Source organism: Hippichthys cyanospilos, chromosome 5 (assembly GCF_059441005.1).
Source record: "Hippichthys cyanospilos isolate Australia breed blue-spotted pipefish chromosome 5, RoL_Hcya_1.0, whole genome shotgun sequence".
NCBI classification, from domain to species: domain Eukaryota; kingdom Metazoa; phylum Chordata; class Actinopteri; order Syngnathiformes; family Syngnathidae; genus Hippichthys; species Hippichthys cyanospilos.
The window spans coordinates 20,906,793-20,916,792 of NC_142373.1; the positions used below are offsets into that span (position 1 = coordinate 20,906,793).

Sequence of the window (10,000 nt, forward strand, 5' to 3'; positions counted from 1 at the left end):
TCTTTTGGTCCCGCCCCACAGCTGGTGACCATCGATGAGGTCGAGAAGGTGCACCACTAAATGGAGCGCTTTGCCTTGATGCTTTGCTCTGCCCGGATGGGCAGATGCAGCCAGCATAATGGCAGCCAGTCATACAGGCAGCAAAACAAAAAGTGTCAGGGGGTCCGGCGCCCCGAATAAGACAAATGATGATACGGGGGAGGAGTGCACGACTCCAAAAGGGGATTCAGCCAAAGCGGGGATGCTTGAGGCCAGAGGTGACATTGTGTACCTTCAGTGGGTGAGCCCCTCTTGGCGTGGACCCCCGCCATCATGGCCATGGATGACAGTCTGCCGATGGCCTTTATGGCGTGACCCGTTTTCTGCCACTTTCTCCTCAGGATGTACTTTTTCATCCTCTCCTTGGACAACTTCTTGGCTTTCATGGTGTTGGTGTCCTGCTTGAGCCACTTGTGCTCTAGACACTGGGGGCAGCTCAGACGTGCCCTGCAAACACAAAGTCACCAAAGGTGAGGCTGCCGACTCCCAACGAAGGCCATTTATATGCTTTCGCCGTTTTTAAGTGTCCTCCCCCCGCCCCCGAACGCAACCGCGATAACTAAGTGACAGCCCTCCACAAATGAAGAAATACAGGACTGGAAGCTGACTTCATGTCCTTTTTGAGCAGCCTGGTGATGAAGTCCTTGGCGTCATCCGAGATCTCGTCGAAGGCCTCGTCCTCAAAGTCCCACGTGGCCGAAGTCACGTTGGCCAACGTCTCATTGTCGTTGTCTCCCATGAAGGGTGACAGACCGCTAAGCCTGCCAGGGATAAGTACAGATCACCACAGAACTGATTGCGGTCCTCTGCACCATTTGCAAAATGTAACAGATTGATTTGGTTTTCTATGTGTCATTGAAGCACTATTGACAGCAAGCAATGCTTCGGGTTCTTTGGACGAGGAACGATACTCACAGAATGTAGCAGATGACGCCGATGCTCCACATGTCGGTGGGGTAGCTGATGGCCTCGTAGTTGATGACTTCGGGCGCTACGAACTCTGGCGTTCCAAATAAAACTTTGAGGGTTCCGGCATTTTCTGCGGGAGACCAACAAAACAGGGTCGGTCAGGTTACGAGGTGACCCCTGCGTTCGCTTGGTGCTGGTTAGGTTGAAGTCGAGACGTTAATGTCACCTAGCCGCCTGGCCAGGCCGAAGTCGATGAGTTTGATCTTGCTGCCAGTTTTGTTGACGCACATGATGTTCTCAGGTTTGAGGTCCAGGTGCACGATGCCCTGCTTGTGAATGAAGCCCACCCCGTCCACGATCTGCAGCATGTACTTGATCACCTCGCGCTCCGACAACTCAAAGTCCTCGTCGATGATGCGCTCAAACAACTCGCCGCCGGAGATCCTGGCCAGCACACAAAGTGAGTTGCAGGTGCAAGTCTCAACTGAACCGCCTCTCGGATCTCTCGGTCTAACCCTCATCAAACTTGCCTAAGAGAAATGAATTAGGACTTTATCAATAGTAATGGGCTCAGGTCGTGCATGTCCACGTCTCATGTAATATGCTCAGAATTACATTAGTGGGTCATTATTACTGCTCTATTAGGTTTTTTTGTTTGTTTCTTTGTTTTATTGCCTACCTTATTATTTGCTCGATTATGGAATGTAGTCTGCTCGGGGAAGTGAACAGAATGAGAATTTTATTGCGAGGTATTACTATGCATATGACATTAAAACTCCTGAATCTTGAATTTTCTCAAGTCACAGGGTAATAAGTCATTTCATCGGAGACAAGTCAAGTCAGTCTTGTTTTAAGCCACAGTTGATTTGGCGGTTTAAACCTGGTCTCCAGCTTTCCTGTGTGGAGTGTGTCTCTACTTGTGCTAAGCGGCTTTTCTCTGGCTAATCCTCATGCTTTCTTACCACATTGCCCAAAATTTGGATTTTAGCTTCATTTGATACCAAAATGATCCTTTGGTGTGAATGTGAGCCTAATGGGGTTCAAATGAATAACTCTTTAAACCGAACATCTATAATTAGCAAGAATCAAGTCTGTCAGGTGATGTCTTAACGGAGTCAACCCGGGTCCCAGTAATATCGATCCGAGACGCCCGAGAGCTGCGAGTCACGTACATCTCCAGCACCACCACGATGTCCGACTTCCCCTCGAAGGCGTCCACGCACTGGACCAGCTTTGGATGGTGGAGGCTGTTCATGATGCCGATCTCCTGCCGAACGTTCTCTTTGTCCTTGGCCGAGTACGCCTTGATGAACTTGCCGGCCCACACCTTCTTGGTGGCCTTCTCCACAAGCTTGAACACCTGACCGAACTTGCCCCTGGAAAAGCCACACCCGTGGGATTGAAAACCTTACATTTGGAAGGTGGAGATTTGAAACAGAATGGTCGCTTTTAAGGATCGTGCCTCCTTGATCGGCACCTTTTCTGACTTATGAGTACTAGTAAGAATTTGAGAAAGCGAGTTGTTTTTTTCTTACAATGACCAAGGCCAGCACGGACAGCATCTGCGCATGGACCACATTTGGCTAAAGCAGGTCGCCAGCGCATATGCTTCAAGGCGCTTACGTTCCCAGTCTCTCCTCCACGTCGTACAGCTCCTTCACCTTCACGTCTGTTCGGACCGTCACCTGCCGGTAGTCGGGCTCCTTCTCTGAATCTGCCACATAGGAGGACTGTGTCAGAGCACTCGCACGATGGATACAGGAAAACAACCCAATCACACAAGCAAGCCAGCAGCCATTTGTACTGGTCTCTATACGGTCCATTAAACAGATAATGTTTGTATGTTTGGAAATAAATTCCATTGTTCACGATATTACTAGTACGTTTCTGTCAATCGGACAGAAAAAGGTGCACAAAGAAAGCCAGAATTACTCAAAATTACTTTTTGTTTTAAAGAATATGTTGTTGGTTTATTTTTTTCACAGGAAAGAGTACCTTTAGGCGGCAGAAGAAGAGCATTTGAAATAGAGATTTTAAAAGGCTTCTAAGTCATGCGCATGCAGTCCAAGGCAAGCTAACCCTCATGAATATCAAGTCAAAGTCATGCGAGGTTTTAGCGATGCATAATCCATGTCCTAAAATTGGTCATTTAAAACTGATTGGGGTCAAGTCATGAGATGGGAGTCCCCACTACTGGAAAAAAAAGCATCAGCTGCTGATACCCATTAAACGGTTTTGGTGAGCGTAAACAGGAAGTGTGAGTAACTGTACCGTCCTCCTCCTCTTCTGCCTCCTCCTGGTTCCCTGTGGGCGCGAGCAAAGAAGACAAAAAAAATGATTCCATTCGGTTGGGTCATGTCACCTCCATGCGCTTGGCCAGCATGTCCTCACCGGCGTCGTCCACCAAGCCCATGGTGACCTCCTCGGACTCTGCACTTGGCTCGCTGATGCCATAGATGTTCTCCGCTCTGATCCGGAACTTATATTGGCGCTCCGGAAGGAGGTTCTAGTGGATGGAAAAGGGACACGGTGATGGACACGTTCATACACAGGGGCATAATTATGGACTAAATCAGAGGCAAGGGCTTCCACCAGAAGCTCGAAAATGTTCATGTGGCCCAGGCGCTTTGCATTCCCACCACACCTCACAGTTTAGGGTAAGCAAAATGTGTTCAATCAAATCCAAAGACTGTCACTCTGCCAGTCGGGGTATATCCGGGGTATATATCGCAGAAATCACGATACAGCAGCTTTTCCGTAAATGTGCCTCCACCAAAACAGAGCCCAGGGTCACAAAGACAGGCTTGAACTTGGACAGGGTCCACACACGCTATTACCAATCCGTTGTGGACATTGGACTTTGTTCTCGGCAAGACATACTCCCCTACAATATGATTGGCTGCTAAATCCCTCCTGCATCAAGTTGAGACGCTAATAAACTTGACTGTTTTGATTTTGGATAAATATTTGGACTGCTCATCTGCTTTGATTGGTGAGCAAATCCTTCCCACAAGGACAAGGACAAGGACATGGTTTGGGAATGGGTCATCGATAACGATATAAACACACCCAAAGACATAGGCGGTCACGGTCACAGATGCAGACATCGACACAGTCAGAGATGTGGAGACAGTGTTATAGAACGCACTTGGACGTTGTAGGATGTGCTGTTACAGGAGACGAGCGGTGTCCACTTCTGGTCCACAGAGTTGTACATCTCCAGGTGGTAGGTTTGGACGGCACTGCCGCCATCGTAGGTGGGACCGTACCAGGACAGCGTCAGACTGGACCGTCTCACGTCGGAAAGGGCGGGAACCTTTGCGGGCGGGTCCGGCTTGTCTGTAGGGCGGAGGACATTTTTGACACCGAACATATGTTGCAGTACCGCTTTGAATTTCAACCAGCGAGCCACACCAAGCACCGTTGAAACGAACCGGACGCGATTCCTTTTTAGAATAACGGACATGGCTTTTCTTGGACAAAGTAAAGCGTGTGAAGGAGCCGAGTACTCGCATGGCCAGGCAGAGGTCACCCGAAGTCGCCCGAGGTCAGTCCTCCGCTGCCATAAAAGGCATCCGCACTGCCTTCACGCTTCCCCTAACAAAGATCAGTCAATCTATGCCGACAACACCACCTGAGCTTAGTTGTGCTTAGTTACAGTAAGCCCGCATGGTCCATGACGGAGAAACAGTTTAGGACAGGGAGCTTGAAGTAGACATGTTTATCGACATGGGACGATGAGCACATAAGCACTGGCATGGACAACATGGATGTGGTCCGGCGACACAAAAAGAAAAACGTGACGCTAAAACGCTAATGCCTGAAAGCTAACGGGCCAATTCCTTACCCACGATGGTGAGGTTGAGCGCAGCCTGCCGGAGGCCATATTGGTTCCTCAGCTCGATGGTGTAGCATCCGCAGTGCTCCTGCTGCCCACTGCCGATGGTCAGTAGGCTGCTGTCGTCCGTACTGCGGATGGACGTCCCGGCCGCGCCCTCCTGGATCTGGACACAGGAGGCAGCGGCGGTCAAAGGCGCTGTCTCAGGAGCGTACCCGCACACACGCACGCGTCTCACCGGCTTTCTAAATTTGAGCCAAGTGCAGTTGATGGGCGGAGCTCCCGAGAACTTGCAGAGGATCTCCACCTTCTCCCCTGCCAGGATCTTCATGTCCTCCGGGAACTGAACGATGTGAGGAGGCAGCGCTGCACGTACGCACATCAATCAGCATGCATCCTGTGCGTGAGTGTGTGCGCACGTGTGTAGTTTTGTGTCACCTTGTTTGGGTGGAGTCTTGGCTGTGGGCTTCTTGATTCGAGCTTCACCTGACAACACAACCGCAAGCACTGTTGCTCATGGGGAAAAAGTGCCCATATTTGGGCATCTTGTGCAGCATCCTATTTGCCTTCAAGCCTTCAACTAGATGTAGATGTATCAAGCTAGAAGAAATCATGACGAGACAGGTTTGTGTTGGCATGTGACATAAATGAACTTTTGATGGGAGTGAAAAAAAGACGTGTGTTCGTGTTCGTGAGAGATAGCTAGCTATACTGTCGATATTTGTGTGTGTGTGAGAGAGAGGGAGCATGTGTGTGTGGCAAGCAGAATTCCCAAGCTTGCATGTCCTTATTGGGACAAAAGGAGCCAAGCGTTGCATTCTTTTTCCTCTGGCTCTTCGACTCATCATTAACCTTGATTGCGATTGAGCCCTCTTTTTATTCAAATGATAGTGATTATTCCCAATTTTGTCAACTTACTCTCTGAGGTGGGCACTGCCTTCTTGTTGGAGTTCTTGTCAGCCGCAGACTTTTCCGGAGGATCTGCCGATACGAAAGCCTTCTTACGTGTCAACGTATACAAAATGTCATGTTTTCAATCGTGCCTCCACTTGCGAGGAACGCTACTATTCCGGGATTTCCGATCTGAGTCATGCCTTGAGTTGAGAGCAAAGATTTGAGTTACGAGCGCCAAAGGGGCAGCAAACTCAGGGGCAGGCAGCAAACTCAGCCGAGCAACACATTTTGTTACGAAAATTTGAAAAAACAAAACGGAGTTTCCCAAATCTGCTTGCTTCATGCTAATGCGCAAAGCTATAGACTGGCTAATGAAACTAGCATCAACTTTGCTTTAACTGTAAAAAATAAGCAGGGGAATACAAACTATGCAGCTAACACGTACACAGACAACCATACGACGCTTCAAGACTTTCATTTTTTGTCGCGCAGCAAAAATCTGCAAATTAGAATGTATGTACAGTACTTTCGAATTACACTGCCCTCTGGTGGCAGAAAGAGGCATATTGAGTTCTGGCATGAAAGCGTGACGCCAAAGCCTGATTGGTTCTTTGAAGGGGAGTACTGTATTTGCATTGATTTGAAACGGAATGGATGACAGGGGATTCAAGTCATCAGCTTGCGTCCTCTCGTAAGTCAAGGCACAGCCGCGGGATGGGCTGACAGTATTCCCATTGGAATATTTCTTACCGTCCACCAGGACCATACAAGAACACTCGGCACTTCCCGCCGAGTTTTCCACTTTGCATTTGTACTCGCCCTCGTCCTCGGGCAGCGCTTTGTCGATGCTCAGCGAACACACGCCGCCTGACGTCGGCAAAAACAAAAGTCAACTTTAGCAAGGGCAGCAGTACATTATTTTTGTTTTTTTTTTAATGGTTGAAACGGCCACACGCTGGAAGCTTGGAACGGTTTGAATACACCAGGCACTTGGAATTCAAATGAATTGAAGTGATGAAAGTTGGTAGAATTGAAATTGCTCAAGACAGGTGCTGATTAAGGACAAAAATAAAGAATTGATAAATTTGGGAGTTTTATTCATAAAAAAGTAAAAAATCAAAAGAATCAAGTAGGAATGGGCCAAATTAGTCCAAAATGTGCTCATTGATTTTGCGGCCTTTATGTTGAAAATGTGAAGAGTTGGAATGTGGAATGAACTGAACAAATTTAAGGTGGAATGGTTCAAATCAGTAATGAAACATGATCCAAAAATAAATAAATAAAATAAAATAAAACAACTTAAATTATGCTTTCATTTTGAAGGTTCTTTTTTTTATATTTTGGTGAGCTCCCCAAAATGAAGTTGGGCTTGCTTATATCTGATGAAAGATATAAATGAAAAAGAAAAAAAAATCCTAAACTTGGGCAATTATTTAAGATTTGTTTTTTATTTATATTTTTAATCAGATATAAGCAACAGGTCAGGAAAGCTGAAAAAATGGACTACTGTGACTGGGCGAAGATATGCTGCAGGTGTGACCGCATTTCAGCGGCCCGTTCATTCTCATTAGTAACATAGTGTATATGTAAGTTTTAGGAAATTGCATCGCTATGGGAACACTCAATTTGTCAAAACAGAAGTAGTGCTGCTGTGACGCATCTTTTCATACCTGGATTTGCTAACCCTGCTAGCTTAGCATCACAGCACACAGGGCTAGCTTACCTGTGTCTGACAGATGAGGTCAACGTAAGGGGACCAGGTTTTCCAAATTAAAAAAGTAATACATCCTCTCCTGAAAGCATTTCCTAAAAAATTGAATCGCTAGTCAATCTGGTAACTGGTGGCTAAAGCTATTTCGGTTGAAAGTTGAGCAGCGCTAAATACTTCACTGCACGTACCATTGTACTACTTTTTTTCCCTCAGTCCTTGTATTGTGCTATAGGCCCTTGCCCATACGACTTGAATTGACATGCACCTCCTACGACGTTGGCACGTCAAACAAATCATCAAATGTTTCCAAGTACATCTTGCAATACGCTGGGGCAGTGGTTCTCAAAGTGTGGTCCGCGGACCCCCGGTTGTCCGTGGCCTGGCTGCAGGGGGCCTGTGAAATAGTTTGGGAGTTTTGGAACTGATTTAGTTTCACAGTTAACAGATTTGTGCCTTGTTTGGCTTAGTCTTGTTATTTTGGCGCCGCTTCTGGCCGCTGTTGGTAGTGCATTATGAGGGTGGAAGGACGTGGTGGCTTCAGTTGGGAGCAGTTGCTGTCGGTGTGCACGCGTTCTTCCTTCTCTTTGTGAGATCTGGCCCACGAGTGTCTGTGAGTTGTGTTTTCTTCGTTGGAATGTTGTCATTAATGCAAATATTACCAAAATGATATGCAATTTGCAATTTTTATTTTCTAAACCTAAGTAGCTATAGGTCAAAAGTAATACATATACTTGTTGTAAAATTGAATATTTTGCTATGTTTTTGTTTGTTTTGTTTCCGCAAACTTTTGCAAACAATCGCTTTCTAAAAGGCGCCCCCTACTCCAAAACGTTTGAGACCCCTGCGCTAGCGGACTCGTCATCGTCGCTCGGTGCACCAAACGAGTATTTCCATCAACATCCTATTGTACGAGTGGTCAACAAATGAACGCGCCTCCATCAGCAAGTATGCTAGTATTTGCTTTCTTTTACTTTTCAATGCTACAGATCACCGAAACAGGGTTTTTGCTCCCAAAACTGCAAATAAAAAACCAGGATTGCGTTTTGCATGTGTTGAAATGGGCCAAAACAATGAGGCTCTCGAAACCTTCCAAAACTCGGCGCAAATCCGGTTCACTTGGGGCATCTGCTCACCCCGGGTTATAAAGTACTGTAGTGCTGGTATGTGTCGGTGAGGAGTTGCGTACTATATGAACGCGTGTATTGACCTTGGTTTTTGAGGACGATGAACTTGGAGGCTTTGATGAGTTTCCCGTCGAGCGTCCAGCTGGCTTGGACATCGCAGGCGGCATCCACTCGGCACTGCAGGTGCAGCGGCTGGCCGTCCAGGACCGTCACGTCGCTCAGCTTCTCGGTAAAATGTGGCCCCTCGCCTCCACTTCCGCCATCATTCACGCAGTTGTTGACCACCATCTTTTTGTTGTCGACTGCGGCGGCGTTCTTCTTGGCGGGCGCCTGGACTGGGCCGGCAGTCTTGTTGGCGCCACCACCGCCCTTCTTCCCCAGCACGGCGCGGAAGTCCACCTGCGCGGCGGCGCCGCTGGTCGCTTTGCGCTCGTCCTCCGCCTTGGCTTTGACCCCCTTCAAGTTGGCCTTAAAATCCATGGTGGTGAGGTAGCGCCCTCCCCCCCTCCCCACGTTCCCGGCTACTTTTCTCCCGGTGCCCCCGGCGGCGGGTGGGCGTGGAGCTGCTTCCTGCCTTCTCCTCCTCCCGCTGCAGCTCTTTCTTCTTTGAGTTGGGCTGGTTCTTGATCAGGTGTTTCTTCTGCCTCTTGCTTGGCCTCTCACCAAGGTGCTACTGCTTTTGATCTGCTGGCTCTCCTCCTTTCCTCCCACTGTGGACCACGTTTGCTGCGACTGCCAGCTTGTCCTTCTTCTTCCGGTTCTTCTTTGAGTTTCTTGGTCCGGGGTTCCTTTCTTGGCCTCCTGCCAGTGTGTATCGACTATGCCTCCTCCTGGTTCTCCTGTTGCTTCTTCCCGTTTGCTTTATTGTTCCGCTTGTTCTTTCTTGGACACTCCTTCTTTCCTCCTTGCTTGGCTTGCTGCCACTGTGAAGTCCTTTTGTTCTGCCAGTCCTTACTTTTCTCCCGTTTGCCGTTCAGGTGCTTGCGCTCCCCGCCAGGCCTGCTGCCACTGCGGACTGACTCTGCCGCCTCCTCCGCCTCCTCCTGTTCCTCGGCGGATGGAGCGAAGGAAAGAATAAACAGCCGGGTTAAAGCCCCTGGTCTGGAAGAGTAGCGCTGGCCCCCGCCTCCTGGAGCTGGGGTGGTGGTGTGTGTGTGTGGAGGGGGGGGTCTTACATCACATCAAGAGAGTGCTGTGGCCAAATAAGGTCATGGAGCCCGAAGATCGGCAGAGACGACGCAGCATCTCCTTTGCGGGTTCCCATGGCGCGCTGGGCAGGAAGCGATCTTCATTCTGCTCTTTTTGAGGTGCCCGTCAATCAAAAGTGAGACTGTTTCGGTGGCAATGGGAAGTGATGTCACAACACACCTGGGAAGAACGCTGAGAGCAATCCTTGGGTAGAGCAAACAGGAAGTGACCACTTGAGGGTAGGATTAGAGAAGCTTTGGGGAATTTCAGCATGCTCCCGCATGCTGGAATTTCAGC

General features: G+C 48.6%; 1 protein-coding gene across 1 annotated transcript in view; it reads right to left on the reverse strand.

Moving 5' to 3' along the window:
- LOC148423961 (myosin light chain kinase, smooth muscle-like) overlaps window positions 1–9,599 on the reverse strand; it is a 12,877-nt gene extending 3,278 nt beyond the window's left edge. Inside the window, exons 1-15 of the mRNA XM_088415288.1 lie at window positions 8,599–9,599; window positions 6,431–6,547; window positions 5,705–5,767; window positions 5,225–5,272; window positions 5,025–5,152; window positions 4,796–4,952; window positions 4,097–4,287; window positions 3,340–3,454; window positions 3,220–3,252; window positions 2,572–2,662; window positions 2,121–2,324; window positions 1,175–1,392; window positions 955–1,078; window positions 648–800; window positions 272–486 (exon numbers count right to left, since the gene is read on the reverse strand). Of these exons, the coding sequence (XP_088271414.1) occupies window positions 272–486; window positions 648–800; window positions 955–1,078; window positions 1,175–1,392; window positions 2,121–2,324; window positions 2,572–2,662; window positions 3,220–3,252; window positions 3,340–3,454; window positions 4,097–4,287; window positions 4,796–4,952; window positions 5,025–5,152; window positions 5,225–5,272; window positions 5,705–5,767; window positions 6,431–6,547; window positions 8,599–8,995 (2,254 nt within the window). The 5' untranslated portion in view covers window positions 8,996–9,599. The remainder of the gene's footprint in view (window positions 1–271; window positions 487–647; window positions 801–954; window positions 1,079–1,174; window positions 1,393–2,120; window positions 2,325–2,571; window positions 2,663–3,219; window positions 3,253–3,339; window positions 3,455–4,096; window positions 4,288–4,795; window positions 4,953–5,024; window positions 5,153–5,224; window positions 5,273–5,704; window positions 5,768–6,430; window positions 6,548–8,598) is intronic.
- Window positions 9,600–10,000: the final 401 nt, after the last annotated feature.